Source organism: Eublepharis macularius, chromosome 1, assembly GCF_028583425.1.
Source record: "Eublepharis macularius isolate TG4126 chromosome 1, MPM_Emac_v1.0, whole genome shotgun sequence".
In the NCBI taxonomy this organism is placed as follows: Eukaryota; Metazoa; Chordata; class Lepidosauria; order Squamata; family Eublepharidae; genus Eublepharis; species Eublepharis macularius.
In genome coordinates this window covers 65573595-65598918 of record NC_072790.1, presented here as the reverse complement: position 1 = coordinate 65598918, position 25324 = coordinate 65573595, and the positions used below count along the sequence as shown (strand labels likewise).

Sequence of the window (25324 nt, the reverse complement as noted above, 5' to 3'; positions counted from 1 at the left end):
AATTCTACCCATGGCCACCGAAAAAGGGATACAGGGCAGACAAAATTCCAGAGGCCCGTGTGTATGAGGATCTCTGAATTCCCAGCTTTCATTTTTTTAAAAAAAGTCTCTAGCCCTTTCCACTGAGGGCATATGCCTTTTCCTTAGATCTCTAGAACAGAAGGGGCTTGGAAGTTACTTTTTAAAAATGAAAGCAGGGATTCCAAAAACCTGGTATGCACCTTTGTTATAACATTATATTGATATTCATGATCATCAATCTGTCTTTACTGCATCAGCAAATAAGACACAGCAACAACATCATAATTCTTTCAAGATAAAATCAGGAAATTGCCACATATTTTCATAGAAGAAATTAAAAAACATAAGTGATCATTTGAAAGATCTCTGAATAAAACCATCTTACAATCCAATGGCTAATAACCCAGAGTAGAGCAATTAGTGTGTGGATGAACCATGCTTACATTAGCACGCCTCGTCATCCTCTTTATGACCATGGATATAATGACAGTCTAGTGACAGTATAAAAAATGTGATGTGTCCTGTTGTGGTGAGAGGAAATGGCAGCTGCAGGGACAATTTCAAGGAAAACCTGGGAAACTCTGCTAATATGCCTCCTCTCCATGGAGGATACAATCAACTTTCCACATTTCCCCTACTTTCCTATTAAACATCTTTACATTGTTGTGAGCTTGCTTTTTTGTTTTGAGTGAGTAGGAATATTTTAAAGTATCTTTTTCAGTTGAGTATTTTTTGAAAGTACTAATTCAGTGTGGCTTATTCCCAAGTAATTTGTGTCTCATCTGTATTAATTTATAATACACTTTAGTTTTCTGACTAGGTTCCTTGGCTAGGTCCCTTTGGATTCTACTTGCGTTATAAACTATTGCAATCTGCACAGTGTAAATAAGTAAAATCTATTATTTAATAATTCTGTCCCTTTTAGTTTCCTTTTGCTTACCTAATGAGCAATTATTATTCTATTCATGGTATCAAGAAGCCTTGCTTTGTTATGAATCATATTTATTTGAATCAGGGTTGTGGGGGAGGGTAGCAAAAGGAATTTTTTTCCAGGGGGCCATAATGGTTCTTAGCAGCCCTGATAATACCAAAAGTGATATACTACATTTTAAGTGTTCAAAGGACATGATACCTTTCCATCTATTTTTGTGCCATCCTTCCTCCAAAAAGCCAAAGGAAGTTTACAAGTCTCTTTACTCACCTACTTTGCCTCACAACAACCCTGTGAAGTAGATTAGAAAAACTGACTAGTCCAAAGTCACCCATTAAGCTCCATGGTTAAGGAAGACTCTCAGTCATACAGCTCAATAAATTTTACAACAGTAAACATTCCAACAGCCAGGTAAGCCAGTGAAGAGGCATAGAAGTGTTATCTCTTTACAAATAGAGACATAATATTGATCACAATACAGCAGTGTGCCTTTTGAGAACAGTTGGTTTTGTTCACTCTAAGTGTTTGTACTTGCCAAGTTGGTGAAAAACAGTAGACCTTGTGTTTCTGTGTAATATATAATTTGGCTCAATTCTGGAACTCCCCTCAAAAATACCTGTGTAGTACCCTTTGTCTTCCTTCAAATCCCTCCAACTTTCCCATTATGTTTGTACCAGAGATCCCGGTCCTCTGGGGACGAGGGAGGTATGGCGGTGGGACCCAGGGAAGGATGAGAAGGACACGGAGATATGGTGAGGCTCGATGTCCTTCTAACCTGTGTCCCATCCCGAGGCATGTTGAGTGTGGAGCTAGGAAATATAGCCCCCCTTCAACACTGATGTTGTGTAATGCCAGGTCCATAAATAACAAGACCAGAACATTGCACGATTATTTTGTGGCAAATGATGTTGACCTGGTATGCGTGACTGAGACCTGGGTGAGGGAGGGTGAGACAGTTGCCCTGAATGAACTAGTCCCACCTGGGTTCTCAGTCCTTCATCAGTCCCGAACGGGAGGCCGTGGGGGAGGGGTGGCGATTCTTGTCCGAGAGTCTTTCTCCTTCAGGCCGCTCCCCATCCCAGAGATCTCCGGCATTGACAGTGTAGGTCTAGTGTGGGGTGCTGAGGAAAGTTTGGCCATCTGTGTGGTATACCGGCCGCCCAGCGCACCAGCAGATGCCCTGCCACATCTGCTAGAGGTGGCGGCTGGATGGGCCTTGGAACACTCAAAACTATTGGTATTGGGTGACTTCAACGTCCATGCTGACGATGACACCTCTAGTCGGGCTGTGGACCTGGTGTCCTCCATGGCTGCACTTGGACTTTCCCAGATTGTTTCGGCCCCTACACATCCCTACGCTGGATTTGATCTTTGGGATGGGGATGGATGTGGTGCTAGAAACAACTGAGTTGGTGCCATGGTCAGACCACGTGGTCCTGAAGGCTCGGCTGGATATCCCACCTCCCCCCTGCAAGGGCGGTGAGCTTATTTATGCTCGCCCGCGGAGACTTATGGATCCAATTGGTTTCCAGAATGCTCTGCGGAATCCGATGCTCCCTGGCGGCTCATTGGATGAGCTGGTGGAAGACTGGCAAGTCCGTCTTTCCGAAGCCATCGATGAAATCGCCCCCCGTCGCCCTCTCCGCCCCCGTACCAAACTAGCTCCCTGGTATACAGAGGAGCTACGTCGGAAGAAGCGGGAGCTGAGACGGCTAGAGCGAGTGTGGCGGCGGACTCGTGACGAAGAGGCAAGAGCATCTTATAGGACGTTTATGAAGGCCTATGAGATGGCAGTGAAGGCTACAAAGAAAGAGTTCTATGCAGCCTCCATTGCATCAGCTAGCTCACGCCCAGCAAAACTGTTTAATGTGGTTCGGTCTCTGGTCTCCTTATCGGGAGGGGACCGTCAAAATTTAAATTCGGATATTAGCTGTGAGGCTTTTGGGAGCTTTTTTGCTGATAAAATCTTGTCTCTCCGCCATGATCTCCCAGCCACAGTTGATACAGTGTGCGAACTGGAGGCCCCTTGGCCACCTTCTGGGATGATATTAGACCATTTCAGTCCACTCTCTGGGGATGAGATTGACAGGATCCTGTGAGCAGTTAGGCCTACCACATGCTTCGTGGCTGGTGAAGGCCAGCGTAGATGGGCTACGGGATACCCTGGAGGCCATTGTCAACATGTCTCTGAGCTCTGGGATCTTCCCGGAAGCGTTGAAGGAAGCTGTGGTTAGGCCTCTCCTGAAAAAACCATTTTTGGATCCTACCGACCCGGTCAGTTACCGCCCAGTTTCGAACCTCCCGTTCCTGGGTAAGGTGATTGAGCGGGCGGTGGTAGAGCAGCTGCAGGTCTTCCTGAATGATTCCTCATCCCTAGATCCTTTCTAGTCGGGCTTCCGTCTGGGACATGGGACGGAGACATTGCTGGTCGCCTTGATGGATGATCTCCGTAGACAGCTGGACCAAGGTGGGTCGGCACGGCTGATATTATTAGATCTATCAGCAGCATTCAACACGGTCGATCATGACCTGTTGGTCCACCGCCTTGCCGATGTGGGGATTCGAGGGACAGCTCTGCAGTGGTTTGTCTCTTTTCTCCACGGTCGGGGACAGAGGGTGGCACTAGGGGAGAAGTTGTCATCCCGCTACCCATTGGTGTGCGGTGTCCCTCAAGGGGCAATACTTTCCCCTCTGCTATTTAATGTATATATGCGCCCCCTCGCCCAGCTGGTATGGAGTTTCGGACTTGGGTGCCATCAATACGCAGATGACACCCAATTGTATCTGATGATGGACGGACGGCCTGGCTCTGCTCCAGATGTCCTGGAATGTGCCTTCGGAGCTGTGACTGGATGGTTGAAGCAGAGTCAGCTGAGATTGAATCCCTTGAAGACAGAGGTCCTGCATGTGGGTCTAGGGTCCATGGGTGTGGGACTCCGGCTCCCTGCTCTCAACGGAGCGCTACTTACGCCGGTGTCGAGAGTGAGGAGCCTGGGGGTGGTCCTGGATGCTTCCTTGTCTATGGAGGCACAGGTTGCAGCGGTTGTTAGATCCTCTTTCTTCTATGTAAGACAGGCTCGACAACTTGTCCCCTACCTATCGACCCATGACCTCACAACAGTGATCCAGGCAACGGTCACCTCCAGATTAGACTACTGCAACTCACTCTACGCAGGGCTTCCCTTGGGCTTGATCCGGAAACTGCAGCTGGTTCAGAATGCAGCTGCACGGGTGGTTGCCGGAGCACCAGTTATGGCTCATGTAACACCTGCTGCACTGGTTACCGGTTGAGTACCGGGTCCGGTTCAAGGTTTTGGTGTTGACCTATAAAGCCCTATGCGAACTGGGCCCAGCATACCTTCGGGACCGCCTCTCCCCATATGTTTCCCGGAGGTCGCTTCGATCAGCCACTAAGAACTTGCTGATGGTCCCTGGCCCCAGGGAGGTCCGCCTGGCCTCTACCAGAGCCAGGGCCTTCTCAGTTCTGGCTCCGACCTGGTGGAACTCTCTGTCTGAGGAAACTAAGGCCCGGCAGGATTTGTTATCTTTCTGCTGGGCCTGCAAGACGGAGATGTTCCACCGGGCATTTGGTGGGGGCTAGGCTGTCCTCTCGCTGGCCATACCACTGAAGACCTTCCACCACCCATGCAGGACAATGCTGCATTTTAATATTTAATATTCTACACCCGCCAATTTTAATGGTTTTTTATACGATGTTTTAATGTTTTTATAATGTTTTTACTGTTTTTAATTTGTTGTCAAACCGCCCTGAGCCCGTCTGACGGGGAGGGCGGTCTAAAAATGTAATTAAATAAATAAATAAATAAATAAATAAGCCTCTAAGCCTCATCCTGTCCTGAAGTAGGGGTGCCTCAGGATGCTGCACATGATAATGTCACTTCCAGTTCCAGGTCATGTTGGAAGTAATGTCACAATATCACCACTGAAGGTCCCCCCATGCAGTAAGTCTTCCAATTGACCCCCTATTTCCTCAAGAATTTTCCCTTGTGAACCAGCTGGGTAGGAGAGGGCAAAGGACGCAGGAGGTGGGAGGTATCCTATCAAAGTAGAAGACCTGGCCTCTGAATCCTGAAGAGAAATCTCACTTCATGTCACTGACTGACTACATTTGCTCACACTCATCCCTTGTTACCTTTGTTTCTTTCATCCTTGCTTCTCCTACCTTCCTCCCTTTTCTCTGAGCTGTTCCTATTGTCAAATGTTAGATCAAACCAATCTTTACAAGCAGTGAAGTGGAATGTATGTAGTAATATTCTCTGCAAAACAGAATTGTGTTGATTTAAGTTGTGGGTGTGACCTTTACAACTGCCTGGTTTTTTTCAATTCCAGACAGGCAGCATAAACAGCAGATACGTTAAGCCCTTGGTGGGTAGCCATACATGAGTGGTGAGCTATATTTCTCAGCGGGGGGCGGGGGAGATTTTTAATTCCCCACTGTTCCTAGTTGATCGTATTTCTTAATCCAGATTTCCCAGTGAAAGCGCTTTTCTGACAATATAGTACTCGCTACTAATGTTTATTTTTCTGCTTTTATGTGCCATCTTTAAGAAAAATCTGCAAGTTGCAATTCTATACTCTGGTGCCATAAATCCAGAGCAGCTTCTAGATCTACTACAAGCCGGCCCCAAGTCAAATATTTATGTTACTTATATTTTTGTAGGGTTTTTTTAAATTAATCATTAATAAGTACTGAGCTCACTGCACGTTTGAAAGGTATCTTCTGCTTTTCTGGGTTTTTTTGTAAAAAGGGGGAATAGATTGTTATCAGAATTTGAACTACTTATTGTGAACAATTATTATAGCTAGGGATAGTGGGGAATTAATATTCCAGCCTTGATTTTATGAAGGGAGGTAGTAAAACTTCTCCAATTCTGCTGAAAACTATTCTCTGGGCTCAGAACTTCAGCAGTCATAATGGTCACTTCCACGATGAAGATAAGCCCTGAGGTCTTCTCCGATTCAGATATACAATCCAAGCTAGAAAAGATGTCTTCCTCCAATCCCAGATACCTTGCTGTTGTTACTGCTCTTGCCCTGATTGGCAGGCCAGTTGACAGTTGTTCAGACAGCCCATTAGTTGCTTCTCCCTACCTCTGTATCCACCTGTCAGGCAGTCTTAGGATATTTCTTCAGGTGTATCTCAGCACCTCAGACCCCACCTAAATAGCATTCAAGGTGTTGGGAAAGGGAAGGAAAAGAAAGAGATGGCTGGCAGAGGTAGAGATAGGGAGCCAAGTGGCTTCTTTGCCTGCTTGTCATCTTGCCAGCCTGCTTGCCGCAATAGAAGACCTACAGCAGCCACAGAAAAGTGAGTGAGGTTTATTTATTAAGTTCTTAATTAGCTAACAAATTAAAATGTATATAATAAATCATACTTTTAAAATGATCAAAACCAACAGAAAGCACATTATTAAAACAATTAAACCCATAGGTAAAATATACACAAAAACATCAAAACAACAATTAAAACATTGGGCATGGAGGAGGGGTCACTGAGGGAATGCCAAGGAAACAATAAAAATTCTCTAGTCGCAGATGGCAACAGAAGGGAACAGACAAGTCTCCCTGAAGAGAGAGTTCCAGTTTTGTTGCCATAACCAATCTCAAGTGGGTCAACAGAAGCAGGGCCTCCAAAAATGATCATAATGGCTAGGTAGGTTCATAAGGTAGTAGGCAATCCTTCAAGAATATTGGTTCAAAACTATATAGGACTGTAAATGTCAACACCAGTTGTACCTTGAATAGTGTTTCTGAAAACAGCTTGGGAGCAGATGTAGACAGATCAAGACTAGATTGTTACAGTTCTGACTGCAGCATTTTGCACCAATTGAAATTTCCAAACACTTTTCAGGGGTTGCCCCATGTAGAACACATTGCAGCAGTCTAATCTAGACATAATCAGGACTAGACATGGGCACGAACAGAATTACGAATGGAAAAAAAACCACAAACAGCCCGTTCGAACAAGTGGTTGTTGCAAGCCTCGTGCATTGCCTTCGTCAGCTGTTTGTCAAGCCAGACAGTCTGGGGCCTTTCAATCAACTCCCCTGGCAACCGCAGGGACTGAACTCTCTCCGAACTCCTTCTGGCTTTCCTTCTGGCTTTAACCCTTCAAAGTACTTCCAGCAGAGAGTCCTGTTTTTGCCACTGTGAAGAGAAAATGACAACCCATGCATCATGCCTTTCCCGGGGTGCAATCTCTCTGAAACTTGGGGTTTTTTCGGAGGACAGTGAGGACTATATCCCCTGCAAATTTGGTGGGCATTGAACATTGGGAAGGTCAGTTTGTGGGGTGTTTAAAGGGCCTTGCCCCTTGCACGAGGCAGGAAAGGGCCCTTTAAACTATCAGCTGGCAGGTGGCAGGGGGAATTCCCCCTGCCACCTGCAAGCTGATAGTTTAAAGGGATCTTTAAAGGGCCACGAACAACGAACATGTTTGTAAACAGGGTCATGTTCATTACTGTTCATTGTTCGTTGTTCGTGGATGGCAATGAACAATGAACAGCTTATTCGGGTTTTTTTCTCCGTTCATGCCCATGTCTAATCAGGACATGCACCACAGTGGCCAGATCTTTTCTGCCCAGAAAAGGCCACAGCTTGCTAACTAGTTAAAGCTTGTAAAGGGCACTCCTGGCCATGTTGCTACCTGCTTATCCAGCTTTGGCCTGTGCCCAAGAGCATCCCCAGATTATGGACCTGTTCCTTCAAGGGGAGTGCAATCCCATCTGGAATGGATGACACCTTAAATCCTGGGTAAAACAACAACAACAACATTAAATGTATATACCACCCTTCAGGACAACTTAACACCCACTCAGAGCGGTTTACAAAGTATGTTGTTATTAAAACCTTCTGTTCACCAGTAGCACTTCTATCTTGTGATTAAGCTTCAGTTTATTAGCTCACATCTACTCCCAAATGTCCTCCAGGCATTAGTTCAGGAGGACCTCCCTGGAATTGGCCAGAAGTGCAAGGCAGAGCTGAGTGTCATCCACTATCAGTGACTACTCAGTTGAAATCTCCACCTGACCTTATCCAGTGATTTCATAGATGTTAAAGGGATGGGGGGCAAACTGAAACTTTGTGGGACCTCAAAAGCCATAGGGCAAGGGCCTGAGCAGCAGACCCACCAGCACCACCTTCTGAAACACCTTCTAGGTAGGGCTGGATCCATGACAAAATGGTGCCTCCAAATCCCAGCCTGGAAAGGTGATCCAGAAAAATACCATGATCGATGGTATCAAAAGCCACTGAAAGGTCCAGGAGAATCACCACAGTCACACTCCCTCTGTCCATCTCTTGAAGCAGGTCATTGATCAAAGCTACCAATGCTTTTTCAGTATTATAACCAGGCCTGAAAACAGGCTAGGAAGGATCCAAACAAATTGCCTTATGCAGGAAGTCTTGAAGTTATCCAACCACCTTGCTCAAGAATGGAATATTTGAGACTGGTCAATAGTTATTGAGATCTCCTGGATCCACGTCGGCTTCTTTAGAAGTAGGCACACCACAGATTGTTTTGAGGTTGGGGTGACCACACCCTCACTCTAGGCATTAACTACCCAATCAGCCAGCCCCCCTGGCAGATTGAAGTAGCCAAGAAGGGCAAGGTGAAAGCAGGTGGTAGGCCTCAAACCTCCACATCCTCAGACTGGGAACAGTTAGTGTAGTAGAGGTTGGAAAGAGGTGACTGGGAATGGGGTTGGTGGCATGATCTTGATGTGCTGATTTAAGTACTCCTGTGGAAAAGAGTTTTCCTGTTTGTTCTTCCCGGGGCTTGTAATGAGCCAGATTTTTAGCCCCATTTGAACCTGGGGAGGAGGTTATCTCATCAGTAGTTACAGCTATGAAGAAAGTCAAAGTCTAAAGTTAACTTGGACCATATGGAATACTAGATTGTTTCCAAGGCATATGTTCCATGTACATATTTCAGCCTGTTTCTTCAGATCTAGCAGTTGAGATGGTGAGCAGTATTTCCTTTTTCCCATAAAAGAAAGTTGACCTTTTAAAAGAAAGAAAAAGGAATACAATATTAACCTTCCTTTCTGCCATAGTGTCATTAGGTTTTGGCCCTGTCTCAACCATGTTCCCTATCTTAGCTGAGATTGTTGAAATGTGGTATAAACCTACCTCTGGTGAGCCCTTTTCTTAGGAGATGGTGCTTCTGCCAACAGTTGGGCAAATTACAACCCCTTTATTATTTCTCTCATGGAATTAAAGCGGGGGGAATGGGGAGACCAGTGTGAATCAAGCCAATTTCTACCTCCATAGCTACACACTATGAGGATAGAAGGTTTCATTACTAACTGATCATTCAAGAGTGTGACAAACATATCTATATTCATATGTATGCATGTGTAGGTGTATTTGTATACACATTTCTTCAGTAAATTTCATAACACAGATCGCATCCACACCTACTCTTTCAGGTTAGATTGAATTATGGTACAGGGCAGATATTGATTTAACTTGCAGTTTAAAATGCTCATCTGCTTTGGCTGCACTGTTACTTTCCTTGCTTGTACATTTACACATGTCTATCAGGCAGGGGAATTTTAAAGTTTGGAAATATCTTTGCCAGCAGCAACAGACATGGCCAAGCTTCTGTTTCCCCTTCTGTTCGTAGATATAAAAGGCTGGGCATGGCCAGATGCACATAGTGAAAGCAAGAGTCAAAGGGATTTCGGCCTCTGGCTCTTAGCCATGGCTCACAGCCTTTAGCCTTGAGTGAGCCAGCCAGTGGTTCCCCAGCAAGCCCAGAGTGTCATTTATTGTATTTTTCTGTTGCTCATTTACATCATATTATAGTAGGCTGCTTTTGTGATGGACAGCACCTGAGGAGATGGGGAGGCATAGAAAATGGCTGACAGTGGTTCAGGTAGGACCCTGTTGATGTTCTGTAAGTATCAGATGTAGGCTGGAGTACTCCAGAGAAAACCCTCTGATTTAGAAACCATACTGATTTAGACCATGACTTGGATACTGAGATACCCAGGATAAATGTTGGGACATGTTTTTAATAAGTAAATAAATAAATATTAGCAGAAAGTCAGATGCTCAGAGGAACAAGCTCAAGGCAATACACATCCACATCTGAAGAACATAAGCTCTTCTTACATTTTGTCTAGATGTTCCATAGTTAACAAAAGTGTTTTGTCTTTAAAGGGCTCCCTTCACTGAGAACATAGCTGATGCAACCTTGCAGTAGCTCCATCTCAAAGGCTCACATGGAAATCTGTTTAACAATAGTGATTAGCAGATTCACTAGGATTATTTGAGGTGTTTTGGATGGCTGAGATTTACACATATAAAAAGACCGCTATGAGAATATGCAATGATTGTTAGTAGAAACAGCTGAATGTACTTCAAAAATAAGATAAACATTAGTCAAGCCTTTGTAACATTTTAAAATGTCAGATTTAATTTTAATATAATTTTCTTTCAGGATATGTGTGGTTGTTATTGTTAACAATTCCTAAACAGGAAGTCAAGCTTATTAGACAAATGGCCTAGAGAACTAACAGAAATTTAATTTCCTAGCATGCCATCTCTTGGGCAATCCAAAAGACAAAGATTCACATTGTCATTAATAGATTCAGAGTAACATTTGCAAGTGAACTTTATTAATGCCATATTGTAGTTTCCTGGTAACTAGCCATTACCTGTCCATGATACGTTCAGAATGTTTTTTCTGCAATTTACTCTACAGATTCAATATTTACTGAATATATTTAAAGTCCAAAGTCAGACATTCCCACTAATATGTATCTATACCTCACTCTCTACTTAGTCCCCTTAGCGTTAGTGTGATTAAGAGAGACTGAACTGCAAAAGTTAACACAATTTAAGTGAATTAGGTGTAAAAAAGTAGATAATTTCTTATCTTTTTCTGAATATTTTGATTGCATACATATAAGATAGACACAAATATTTATCTTACTATTTCACAGTATTAATGTAACCAATGATATGGCTGCTAGATTGAAATCAATATGTAATATTTAATCTTACCTACCATTTCATGTCCATCAGCGTTTATCTTTCCATGCTTTTGCACTCCATTCATGTATATAGCACACAGTGTCTTGTTCCCTTTGCCCTTCGGGATGTTTCCCATTTCCTTTTCTTTTGGACCATGTTTTACTCAGTGTCCACATCCAGTGTCACCTCAAATGTTCTTTTCTGCATGAAGTAAGCCACCACCACCATCTCACTTCACTCTCTGAACATGTCTCAGTAGTGCTGCTGCGACCTTCATCTAGGAGGTGGAGCAATAACACTACCGACCTTTTTGCTGCTCTTATTTTCTTTAGAAAATAGTGTGGCAAGCCTCAAAACATATAGAATGCATTATTTTCGAGAGAGAATAGGCTCTGCATTGCTGGAGCTCAACAAAAATACATCTGGATAAGTACTCTATATCCAACAATGGCCAACCAGATATGCTTCTGGAAAGCTCACACAGAAATCACCCCCAGGATGTAATCAAAAGTTTAATGTCTCTGAAGGCCACTTCTATTGTTCCTGTTTAGTACTTAGTTAAATGTATCTAAGAACAAAATACATACAAATGGTGTTGCATATAAATGGCACATACCATTCATATTTCATGTCACTTTCATGAATTCTGCACTCATATGGGTTTTGCTGAGTACATACACAAATGTGGAAAAATAGCTAGAAGCTAAACATGAAGGCACCATAAGATTGCATTTTTAGCCAATGATAGAGCTATCATCCGTGAATGTGTATCCAGCATTCTGTGGCCACTCAGACAAAGGCTAGAGAGATGGATGTTGTGGGCAACAGAAGGGTGACAGTCAATTTTTAGCCTATTATGGCAGATAACAACATCTGTATGTAAGCAATAGATGAAACAATAGCTCTATGGTCTTAGTAATATACCATACTCCCTATTAGTTTTCTCTATTGTACAGTTTTCCCCGTTTTAAGCAGCATACACCGTATTTATATGTTGCTGTATTTCATTTTGGGTTTTGTGCTCATATCTATCTGTTCATAAATAAAGATTTCCCCATATTTTATTTTGAGACTATTGAAATGAATCAAGTCAGCAAGCCTAAAAGATGACATTTTATGGGTCTTCACTGCGATCCACTTAAAGCATTCATCATCCAAAACTGTTTTGAAATGCCACCTCTCATTTATTTGATTCAACGAGCACAACTGTATCAAACACACTACCCCTGAAGTAGATAAAAGTTTTTCCTATAAATCACTTATGCCCTCTAAGGTTCTTGGAAGACTTCTTTCTGTTATAGACTTCCAGTGCTATATCTGATGGCCTTACTAACAGAATGTTAGAACTGATTCTCCCATTCAAGAATTCCATTCCAACCTTCCTTTCAGCACATATTTATCTCATGGTTTTAATGTGCATTTTTAAACCCATGTATATATTTAGTAGTATATACACATTGGTATTTACCTGGTAACTTCAGCTTTTTCATACATTAAAAAGTTTAAAAATAAAAACAGAGTGCAAATAACCCCAAATAAATGCCTGTCTCTGCCCCTTAGGAACAGCCTAGTTATTTTGGCATGTCGGTGATGTAGACATGCAGAAAAAGAAATGCTCATTAGCAAGGATAAGACCAGACTTCAAAAGCTCTTTGGTTTTATTTGAATATTGCAACTTCTATTTTATTTCTGCCATGTGAGAAATGAACCTATGAGTTATTTTCACAGTGTTTGCTCATTCTTTATGCCAGATGTTTTCCATTGAAAGTGACAACATTTTCCAACCTTATTTTTTCTACCGACTGCATACAAATGGTATAAAAGTGGTATGTATGTACTACTGGTGTTACAATGATGAAAAGAAACAAAAGAATCTTCAACAACATCAATGAAAAAGAGAGGACCCTAAACTGATGACCATAACAATATACAAAAGCCAATGACAATGATCATACTATTTCAGCACAATCCTAAGCATTAGGTGGTGGTGGGGAGAGCGGTGTTACCATTTCCAGCTGTAGGCAGGGGGCAGGGGGGGTGAGTAATCATAAGCATATCTACTCAGAATCCTATTCTCGTCTATTCAGTGGAGCTTACTCGAAGGAAAGTGTTTTAGGATTGCACTGCTTGGCTGAAACTGAACATAACAGCAGCAGAATAGCGATATCTATTTTGATATTAAAGAATCAATCCCTCCAAGCCATTTTCATTAATATGGCTATTATAAAATTTAAAAATAAGGGTTCAGGTTAATATCGATATGTGTATCTTTTCCTTATTTGGGGACTTTGTTGTCTGATACAGAGTTCATAGAGGTGATGAGGGTGAGGGAGACAATTTAACTGACTAGAAACTTTCTTCCCCTTACTGTATAGGGTTTGGTGATGTCAGAGCTAAAGCTATAGCCCTCCTTGGTGGTGCCCTGGACAGATCCAACCAGGCAGAGAACTTGCAGAGACTAAGAATCTCTCTCTTCCTTTCTCCCTTTCTGATACATGTAAAGCACTGTGCCTCTGGGCCCACTGAAAAATGTGAGTCAGATTCTGACTATTGATAACTCTGGAGACTTCCCAGAGTCTGGATGAGAAAGCTGGAGAGGATCACAAACCTGCTACCTGCATTTCTTTGTCCCATTGTTTGACTTCACTTATCTTCTTAGCAGCTAGTTGCCCCAGTTTCTGGCCTTTCACCTTCCAGGGACAATTAACTAACTAAAGAGAGAAGATACTGTAGACTTTACTACTATTGCTATAAGTATGACCCTACTGGGTATATCCTATGCTTTTTAATATGCCAATCTTAGAATTACTTTAAGAATACAAAAATCCCACAAGTTTCAGGCACATGAAGCTAGATTATATTAAATCAGACCTTTGGTCTATCTGGGTCAATATTGTCTCCTTAGGCTGGTACTGGCTTTCTGGGTTTCAGGTAGAAGACTTCACATCTCCTACTACTTGATATTTTAGCTGGAGATCCCAGGGATTGAACTTGTGAGACCTTCTGCTTATAAAGCAGATGCTCCACCACTGAGCCATGGCCCCTCCTCTTAGCATGGATTCACATTGTGATAGAAACCACTGCTGAGATAACACAAATTGGACCTACTTATGTGATTATAAGTGGGATTTAGTAGGTGTAAGAAGCCTCTCCCACCCCAACCAAAGAAAATTCATATTTTCCCAGTAAGTTTTGCCATATTGTACCAAATTCGGGAAAAGCATATATAAGACATATCTCAAATGTTCTAGGGTTGCCAGACTCCAAGTGAGGCCTGGAGAACTTGCAGAGATTAAAAAGCTCTCTCTTCCTTTCTCCCTTTCTGAAACATGTAAGGCACTGTGCCTCTAGGTCCAGTGTACAACTGGTCTCCAGATTACAGAGATCAGTTCCCCTGGAGAATATGGCTGCTTTTGAGGCTGGACTGTATGGCATCATATCCTCCGCTGAGCTCCTTCCCCTCCCCAAACCCTGCTCTCCCCAGGCTCTACCTTCAAAATGTACCCATATCTCCCAACCTAGAGTTGGCAACCACACGCTCCCATTTTTAAGCTGAAATTTGAACATTTCATCAATAATATTTTACTGGGCAAACAGCTATTTATGTACCATGTAAAAATGTAAACGTTAGCCAAGTACCTTTGTCTCAGTTGGGTAAGATTTGTGTCTCCAAGCATTTGAATCTCTTGAGGCAACACTTCCATGGAAACGTAATTAAAGAGTTCTTACTAGAGGATTACTGCAAGGGATTGCAGCCAATTTACTTTTATGCACAAATCTCCCACCTACCCGCATAATACAGTATGGATGTAAGACTTTCTAAAAACATTAAGTGGGGGCTCATATTTTGCCTAGATAAAGCAGAACCATTAGCCGCTAGATTAGCTTTCCTCTTTCACTGTGGATATTGATTTCAGCAATCTATGCTGATCCCATGCAAGGGTTCTCTTCAGAAGGCTTAAGCAGCATATGTAACCAGAATTGACAAGGGTGGGTAATTCTTACCTTCAAAGAAGGCAACTGACTGTAAATAAGAGTAAAAGGGAAGCCAAGCAATGAACTGGTATTCAGGCTTAAATCTCCCTATCAGTAGAAATGGCATTTATTGAATGTATTCTTTAACATTACTGCTAGAACCTGGCCTCTGAATTTAAGCTGAGATTCTAACAATTATAAAAACACATGATGAAGTTTCTAAGCCAAACAATCTTGGTAATCATATAAATATGTTACTTGCAAAGATGTTGCCCTTTGCTTCAGAATATCATTGCTAGCTCTGGTTTGGGAAATTCCTGGAGATTTGGGTGGGGAGCCTGGGGAGGGCAGGGTTTGAGGAGGAACAGGACCTCTGTGGGTTATAATGCCATAGAATCCAATATCCAAAGCAGCCATTTTCTCCAGGGGAACCGATCTCATCTGCTAGCAATGCCAGGAGGTGACTCACTGCCGGCACCAGATAAGCATGCTGTTGCAGTGCCTCTCTGCCGATCTCTGGCAGTCAGTTGTAAAAGAGATCTCCAAGAGCCAAACTACAAGTGACGTCTTACACAGGTTGGACACTAGTCGGCTTCCCTCAAGTTTTGATGGGAAATGTAGGCATCCTGGTCTTGCAGCTGTAATGGAGAGCCAAGCTGTAAAACCAGGGCGCCTACATTTCCCATCAAAACTTGAGGGAAGCCGACTAGTGTCCGACCTGTGTAAGACGTCACTTGTAGTTTGGCTCCAAGTCACATCCGGAGGTTGGCAGCCCTGCTTCAGGATGAATGTAATCTAAAATGCTTCTTGAGTGATTTTTCTTTTGTAGGAACCTGACCAAAAGAACTCCAGCTTCTGCCACAGTAAAGCTGCTCATCTTTAAGTTGTCATGAAACACCTTTTTCATTTGTTTTTTCTGCAACAGACTAATATGGCTGCTCCTCTTATAACTTATGAAAATACTGCTTTAAGATCTTAATTTTTCTGAGCTTGATGAACACAATTTACTGTTAAAAAATAATGCCCTCTCTTGTACAGATGGATCTACCATCAAGAAAAGGAGATGCTCCGTTACCCCAACATGGTGTCATTCTCAATAGTGGCCTGATCACCAAGTGCCAGAGGGAAAGGGCAGGTTTTGCCACCACTGTGTTGCCCTAGATTTAGCACATTCTTCCTGTTGGAATGAATTACATGTATTCACTTATACAAGTCTTCTCATCCTTAAAGACAGCAATTTTCACTGTCAGAAATTTGGTTTTGCCCCGTAGATAAAACAACTCCATGCAGAAAGAAAAGTAGCACGGCCAGAAGAAAACTTCTGTTCTCTTTTTGCATACTGTGCTGGTTTTATATTTTCAGAGAGATTTTTTTAACATAAGGTAACTTTACCAAGATGTGATCTTCTACCTGTCCTCAGGAAAATTGCAGTTTATGTTGTTTGCAGACTAATGAATGCTAATAGCAGAGAATAGTGCCTTCTTTCCAATTAACAACTGCCGAGGAAACCAGGTTTTCTTGGATGCATGAACACTAAATTGCTAAATTATAGGATAGAAATTAAATTTAAAATAGCCAAATTTTTTGTTTATGCTGAATTCATTTGAAAAATTTTGCTGAAATAATTCACAGGCTTTTGTGTGTGTTATTTGCCAAGAATGAAAAAACTTCCAAAATGTCCTATCATTAACAGACTTGCTCAGATCTTTCAAACTGGAAGACAGGGCTTCTTTTATTGAGTTAAGCCATCTTGTTTTAGGTCTTCCTCTTTTCCTGCTGCCTTCTGCTTTTCCCAGCATTATTGATTTTTCCAGGGAGTCTTGTCTTCTTATGATGTGACAGTAGCCTCAGTTTTGTCATTTTAGCTCCTAGAGAAAATTCAAGCTTGATTTGATCTAGAACCCACTTATTTGTCTTTTTGACCATCCATGTTATCCATAAAACTCTCCTCCAGCACCATATTTCAAATGAATCAATTTTCTTCCTGTCAGCTTTCTTCATTGTCCAACTTTCACATCCATTGAATTAATTGAGATTGGTCTTTTAACACTGTTTTAAAATAATGATAGAAAACCATTTAGATAGGCTTAATTGTTTGAACTTCAATTCAGTGATCTGAACTTAAAAACAAATTGGAAGAGACTCTTATTCCAGTAACGAATGTGTCAAGCTGTTGTATACATTCAGGTAGATTTATACTACTATGAATTAATGATCCATTTTGACACTCAAACTGTGTAAGTATTTCTAATCTAGCACTGAACTCTGGTGGAGAACTCATAGGAGATATACTACTGCAGATTCAGAAAATCTGGATTTTCTGAATATCATTAGAAGCTTTTGAGAAGCCTTTCTTCAAAAGGCAAACCCCATGTACAGCGTGTCATACCAACCCCATCTAGGGTTGCCAGATCCCATTGATCCCCCCTCCTGGGAGGGACCTGACACCTTATGTCATGCACCTGGAAATGATGTAATTGCACCTGTGAGGAGTGCACCCACTGCACTCTGGCCCAGGAGGTTTCTTGCTACCTGGGCCCGACCCCAGGGCCTTCCCCCCACACACACACTAGCCAGGGGGATGGAAGAGGGGGACAGAGACTGGGAACAGGGGATCTCCCAACCCCACAGGGAGACCTAGAGCTCTAGCACGATCTGGAGAATATGGTAGCATGGATCAGTGCAGCTAGAGTCTAGATCAGGGGCCAGCTTACAAGCCAGATATAATTGAAAGAAAGTATTTCTAGCCACCATGCAAACCTTTGTATCAATTGACAAAACCAAATTCAAGAACACCCCTAAACTCTTTTGTTTAATAAAGAAAGTTTAACCCCCATCTAAGGCTGAGAGATCAACACCAGCCAAACATTCTGCTTCCCAACCAACATCACCTCCATCTTTTCTTAGTTATATTAAAAATACTAAATAATAGAAGGGATTTGAGTGAAATTTTATTAACTCATTGCCAAATCCACGCCCCTAGTAAATATTGCTCAAAGATTTTGCAAACCATCAGTCACCATTTTCTATGTAAGATGATGGTAAAACCATTCATATCCTGGAAAGGCATAGGGCTCACCTTCAGATTTGGATATATGTGTCTCTAGTGCAGGATCTTTCAAAGCTAATCTAGATAGTTGTCATGGGAAAGGTTTCTTGAATGGTAATACTCCCTGATAATCAACACAAATTAACAGAGCATCCACCATGTAAAGAGGGTGAGTTTGTCACTGCTTGCTCCCCTAGCCAATCTGAGGGGGCTTGAGCCCCTCAACACCCTGGGGGGGCTCAAGCCCCTCATCCCCGCCCCCATAGTTTACACCTATGGATGAACTGATGACATGAAGAAAAGAAAGCAGTGTCTTGTTGCTATGACAGTTTTGAACAGTTACTTTTACTCCCCAAAATGTTTTGTCTTACCTAATTGTTCAGATCTTTGCTTCACAATGCAACGTACTTTTATAAAACACAACAGACAACAGCAACAAAGTCCAATATATTATATAATACTGATTGTGCTGTCTAATTTTGCACGGTGATCCTACAGTAAACAGTAGAACTAAAGAAAACATTTTAATCTATGTGTGTTTCATACCCAATTTAAAAATTATATAGGTGCTATATTTGTTTACTATATATTTCATGGTAAATAAAATGTAATTTGATGTAAATAATATGTGTGTATACAATTACCACAAGTTTGTATAAGAGACAGAAATTAGAAATTGATAATGCATATAGTAAATAGACGAAGAATGATTGGGGAGGGGGATCTTCATATTCAAAAACATAACTAAGGTGGAATCTGTTTTCTACTGCTCTTAAGGCCTCCTGTACTGCCACTGCTGATGGTAGTAGTTTTTGAAGCACTAATATTGTGCCTTCTTCTAGCTGGGCAGCGTCCCCCTGAAATTATCCCTATTCCTATGGACGCATCTACCATGATATGGTATACTAATTCTCTCCCCTGTAAAGAAGTTTTTGTCTACAATGAAAGATGTTTTGTTAGCAAAATATGGTTAGAAATGTTATTTCTGAAGTGCAGGGACATGCATTGAATGAACTTTGGGTTCCTTACAGTTCTAGAATCCAAACTGTGTGTTCCCAGTAACATCATAAATGTGGAAAAGAAGCACAGCCAAAGCATTGAAAGGCAAGGCAAAACTCTTGCAGGTTCATTTCAAGAATCACAAGGTCACTTTTTATGGGAAAGGTCTATTTGAGAAATATTGATTGGATTGTTCTAAGTCCTGATTGAAACACTTGCTTTAAGTTAATTGAGAGTGAAAAAGTAATTGCTTTGGTCCTTTTAGAGCCATATGTATTGAAAATATCCCTTTTGTACCTTCACAGTCAAGCCTTCAAAAGATTACTTCTGTTCAAAGTTACTTTTATTAAAGGGAAAAAGAAGAGGAACAATGCAATCTATTGTATGTTGAGAGGTTGTTCATTTATTTTTCATTTCAGGGCTTTTTCTCTCTTAATGGCTTGCTACTTCTAGCTTTTAAAAAAGAGCAACAATATAAAGATGCATCTTCATATTTTGTTTAGATTTAGAGATTTGAAGCATTCCATTTGCAATAACCTTACTTGCTGTCTGAATCTATTGCAGTCTGCCTGAATATTATGACTATGGTCATGGAACAAGCGAAGACGCTTATGACAGCTACGGTAAGGCCTGTTCTATTTTTGGTAAAAGTGTGAAATCAGAAAACCAATCATTCAGTGACAACCCAAAATTACTTCTACATTCTTCCTCTCTGGCTTTTATTGAGGCCAGGCTAAGCTGATTTATGTCATTCTGAGGTAAAATGTGACTTGTGGGATTGAAGCCAGAAAAGTGAACAGATCCGTTTTGATCGGAGTTTCATAGGCATTAATCACAGTAATAAATCAGCTTTTAAAAAGCAATGGCAAAAATGCTGATTAGAGCTAAAACATATTTCATGGCAACAGTTATCACTCTTTATTGTTCATGTGACAACACTCGCTCTCTCATACACAAGGTAAAACAGCAAAACAAATCCCATAATACTACATTGTTCTTGGACTACTTCAATTAAAATGCTTTATTGAAAATACTTCTTGAAAAATATCCTACATTAGATGGCTTCCACCCTTGAGTTGATTTCAAGACAATATTTTGAACAAGACCCAACAGTTACAGAAAGGACCCATTGATCCTTGAGACCCAAATTCACGCAGAAACGTCATCAGTCATTCCTAAAATGGAATGTCAGCCAAACCCAGAAAACCAGTCTAGCCATGCTCTGCCTTTATTTTGCTTAGCAGAGCGGGGCGGTTACCCGACACAAAAGCAAGGAACAAGGCCATTCCCTCACCCCAGACCAGGTTCTGCTTTAGCTGCTCACCTTTGGTAAATAGACCCTTTTTGTATTGGATTCCTTTTGCAGATACTAACTCCAAACACAATTGGCTCACCTAATAGATCTGCACTATGCTTTACCATCAAGTTTGCCCAGGAGTCAGAGTTTTTTAATTCAAGTCTTCGTTATGTTCCTCCTAAATGAAAACAAAGTTTTGGCTTGGTGGATTTTTTTACCATGAGCTAGAGCCGCAGTCCAGCCAACAAAGATCTCTTGCCTCCTCACCAACCCATTTATTTCAAGGGATTTACAATTTACAAGCAAATCAGCACTCTCCAATGCAATGAGTAGCTAAATGAATATCTCATACACAAGTGTGCTAAAAGATTATTGATGCTGGAAATACAGTAGTTTTCTAATCCTAGGCCAGCAGAAGAAACCAATAGTCACATTGCTTTCATAATACAGAGGCATGATCCAGTTTAGGCTAAGCTATTCTACATGCAGTTGACAGCAGTAGAAAAGATTTAAATACATGTGTATCTCTCCCATTGTAATCAGCCTTTGAGTTTATAAACCATTGTGATTTCAGGAGACATCTGTCCTACAAACCTCCACTGTAAAAAGTCTCCTTTCCTAAACAATGTTCTGACCCAAATTTTTGCACGTTATTTTGATTTTATATTATCTATTTAAAACAATTGGACATGAAACTACACAAAACCCTCTGGAAGATATACATTCAGATTAGTTCTATTGAAGTGTGTATTCATAAACTCCATTTTATAATATGTCATATAAGTAGGGCAAAGAATACAGCTAGGTTAGAATTACTGGAAATCATAAAAGGTAAAAAATGCATAGATGCAAACCAAAGATTATCCAAGCTGACAGTTTCAAAAATAATTGTATTTGTTCGGCAGCTGAGCATACATTAGTCCAAAGCAAAATATCATTCTCTACATGCTTGACTTAAAATCATGACTTCCTAATGGGGTGTTTTCAAATTATGTTTCTAGCAAATGGGAATTATATCTTCTTTTATCCATTAGTATTAACATCATATGTAAAGTTACATAATCATATTGGCTGTGGCTGAGAAGGTGGGTGTCAGAACGCTTCCCTTTTCTTCAATTCCTTCTTCTCCATCCTGAGACATCCCCTGTCCCAGTACCTTCTCAGGCCTCTGCCACCTTCCCCTGTACATTTTATCCCTATTCATCTGTAGTCTGTTGAACTATTAGGAAAAAATACACAACAAATGGTGGTGATGCCTGTACGGTGAGTCCTTACAGAATGTGATTTGGAGTTTTTTGCTTCTCTAAACATTGGAGAAAGCCCAGCACTCTCTCTTCTAGTTGTGTTTCCTCAAAACAGATCGGCTGGTTACTGCTCACTTTTGTATATCCATATACATTCTTGAAGCTTTGCTTACAGATCTATCTAGCATGTGATGTATTGGCCAATACGAACAGAAATAGATCTAAAAGGAGGGTGTGAATTAGTGTTATGGTTTCTCATTTCAGAAAGGTACAAATAGCTGCCCTGAACAGGATCAAATACTGATGTTCCCATCATATGCAATATTGGGAGGGAGAGAGGAGCATTTGTAGTAGTTCTTTCCAAGGTCAAAACAATTAAACACAAGCCAGGACTTGTCTGGCTGCTTTTACCATTTGTATCATATTACAGTGGCCCAACAACAGGTAGAAATACACAGGTGAGGAAACCTACACTATCACATGGTTTAAAAAAATTCCAAGATAAACTGAGAAACCAAAGAGAATTTCTCTTTGGAAGGAGGAAAAGAGAATAAGAGAAACCAATTATTATACCTAAAAAATAATATTTCAGAAAAAGAAATTCCACCACCTGTAACAACTCTAATCCACACATTTGAAATGTGTTGCTGATTATAATACAGGGAGGGGGGATTGGAATTCAAACTAATAAAGGATCTAAACAGGGGTGCCCTTTATCACCATTGATTTTTGTTCTCTCACTGGAACCTTTGGCAATTGCCATAAAAACCAAGACGCATATTAGAGGACTAGAATAAATGGTCAAATACCATTTACTTCTAGCCCTCTAATATGCTTATTGGTTTTTTCATTTACAAATGATCAATATGTCATTTACAAATGATCAATATTTGCTGATGTTGTGGCAATATTAATGGTAAACCCAAAAGAAGCTATACCGGAACCGATGAGAGAGATTCATGAATATGGAATAATAGCAGGATTATGCATCAGTTATAAAAATATGGAGCAATATGTATATAAATATCAAACCTAAAACACAATACAAAATTCAAAATGATTTGGGTATTCCAGTATTTTACAAATCTTTCAAATACTTCGGTGTAAATATCTCAAGAAATTTAAACAAACTCCAGCAACTAAATATTCACCCAGTGATAGGAAAAGATATTAAGAGATAGTCCCAGTCTCCCAGATACATTTGACAATTACGGGAAGAATCAATGCTATCAAAATGGTAGTGCTGCCAAAATTAATCTTTTTCAAACACTTCCCATAACAATTAAATCAAAACAGCTAGCAAAATGGCAAAAGATATGCACTAATTTCATTTATCAAAGTAAAAGACCACAATTGACAAAGGCCCTGAGACAAAAAAGGAGGATGGGAACCTAGTATAAGTAAATATTATTAGGCAAACCAATTGATAGCATATCTGGAGGACACCTTTGAAAAGATATGGGTGGACATGGAAGCAAACAAGGAGCATTTGAAATTGATTGAAAAAACTTTTTGGAGGGGAAAAAAGTAAGAGATATAAAATGGGCCGAGAATCCTTTTTTATATACCACATTAAAATTTTGGAACAAGTAGAAGAACAAATTAATACCAGAAATATCCCCATTAATTCCATTCACACTGCACCCCAACTTTTCTCACATAGGTAAAATAGAAGAATATACTAAATGGTACGAAAGAGGGATTTATAGAATGAGAGATCTTTATGAAAATAAATCTCCCCTGACTGTAGTACAAGTAAAAGAAAAGTTACAAGGAATCCCAATGAATTGGATCTGTCTTCATCAATTACATTATCTAATTATGAATTGAACAGATCTTAAAGGAACACATGAATAGCACAAAAGGAATAACTTCTAAAATATATTCACATTTAATTGAAATAAATATAAGTACTTTAAATGGATTGAAAACAATTTGGGGAAATGATACAGGGATACAAATAGAACAAAATGTATGGAAAAATTATGGATAAGTCAAACAAGGAAAATAGTATCAATAGCCCTCAGGGAAAATTCTTTGAAGTTATTACACTGATAGTACATCACCCCAGTACATCTTGCCAGAATAATCAACACAAATAATGTAAACTGTTGGAGAAATTGTGGTCAGCAAGGCAACTATATTCATATGTAGTGGTCATGCCTGGTAGTGTCAAGATTTTGGAAAAAAAATATTCATAGAAATGTAAAATATCACACGTCAAGTTATTTATGCCACACCAGCAGTGGCCCTGTTAACAATCTGGAGGGAACAAAATCAAAAAGTGTCATCAAAGGGGTTGATAATGTTCATGCTGATGGCAGCATGTAAGTGTATAGCAAAGTGCTGGAAGTCGGCTTAATCTTTATCAGTGCATCTTTGGTACTCTGAATTATGGCAAATTGCAATGGTGGAAAAATTGACGTATCAACTGAGAGCTGTCAAAGATAATGCTAGAATGTTGGATTTTAATTAAATGTGGCAAGACTTTATTACATAAACTAATCAGAAAAGTACTCAATATCAACATTTATCTGAACCCTTCCTCAAACTGTAGAAAAGAGACTAGAATACTAGTATACATGAAAATTCTCTAGAAAAAAAGGAAAATATCACTAAAAATTTCCTCTCTGGGTTCTACATAGTAAAAGATAAAGTTGAAAAGTCCTCCATTAATAGGTTGATTTAACACTGTCTGTTTTATTTATCTTCTTTCCTTTTATCTTTTTTCTCTCATTTTTTAATTTTTATCTTTTTTTCTTTTATCATATATGTTTTCGTTTTTCTATTCCCTTATGTGACTCTGAATGTTATGTCTGTAGGTTAGATTGTGTTTATGTTGCATTATAATTATTTTAAAAATAATTAAAAATAATACAAATGAAAAAGGAGATTTCCTTAACTTACACTTTTATTTTTATTTATTTATTTATTTATTTATTTAACTAGTTCTTTAACCCCACTCTTCTACCCCAATAAGGTCACCATGGCAGCTAATAAATTAAAACATACAGATTAAAATCTCATCTTAAAAATATTAAAACCAGCACACAAATATATCATTAAAACAATTTGAAAACAGAGCTTAAAATAAATACAAAAGAAGGACAAACATTAAAACACTTCGGGAGGGAAAAGGGATCGCTGAGGGAATGCCAAGCTAGAGAAAAAAGTCTTTACCTGCTGGCAGAAGATGGCCATAGAACAGGACAAATGAATCTCCCTGGGGAAAGAGTTCCAGAGTTTTGGTGCCACTACTGAGAAGGCCCTCTCCCAGCTTGCTAACTGCCTAGTCTCAGAAGGCTGGAGCACCTGAAGCAGGGTCTCCAAAAATGTATGTTTCTGCTGAATTCCACAGGGATGCCTATTCCTGAGCTTTGCTAGCAGCTTTGCTGTCATAATGAGTGCAATTGGTAATTGGATACAATTCTTAGTAATATAGCTAAAGGTTTAGTTTGATCTTGGGTTTTACAGAGCACTCCATGGAACACTTATCCTTTTTTCACTCTTGCCATCTCTTCCATCCTTTCTTCAGCTTTTCTTGGTCTTCTTAAGAAATGAATCCTTTCCTTTGGAGACTGAATTAGTAGCATCCCTAAAGGCCAATTAAAACTTCATTCTGCAAAGGTATAACTAAAGGATGATTTAGTAAATCCTTTGGCATCTTGCGTTTGACAGATATTTATGGAGTGAGTAGTGTCTTAATTTCTACAGTGAACAAATCAACCTATGTACTGTAGTGTGTAATTATGATAAGAGTCTATTATTTTATTATTTTATCAAAATTTAGAAGAATTCATGACCTG

At 40.3% G+C, this 25324-nt stretch overlaps 1 protein-coding gene across 2 annotated transcripts in view; it reads left to right on the top strand.

The window, feature by feature from the left end:
• The window catches only part of KHDRBS2 (KH RNA binding domain containing, signal transduction associated 2), a 551370-nt gene that overhangs the window by 512356 nt on the left and 13690 nt on the right, over positions 1–25324 (top strand). For both annotated transcript variants that reach the window (XM_055000857.1, XM_055000848.1), the window contains one exon: positions 19542–19600. In XM_055000857.1, coding sequence (XP_054856832.1) covers positions 19542–19600 — 59 coding nt within the window. The remainder of the gene's footprint in view (positions 1–19541; positions 19601–25324) is intronic.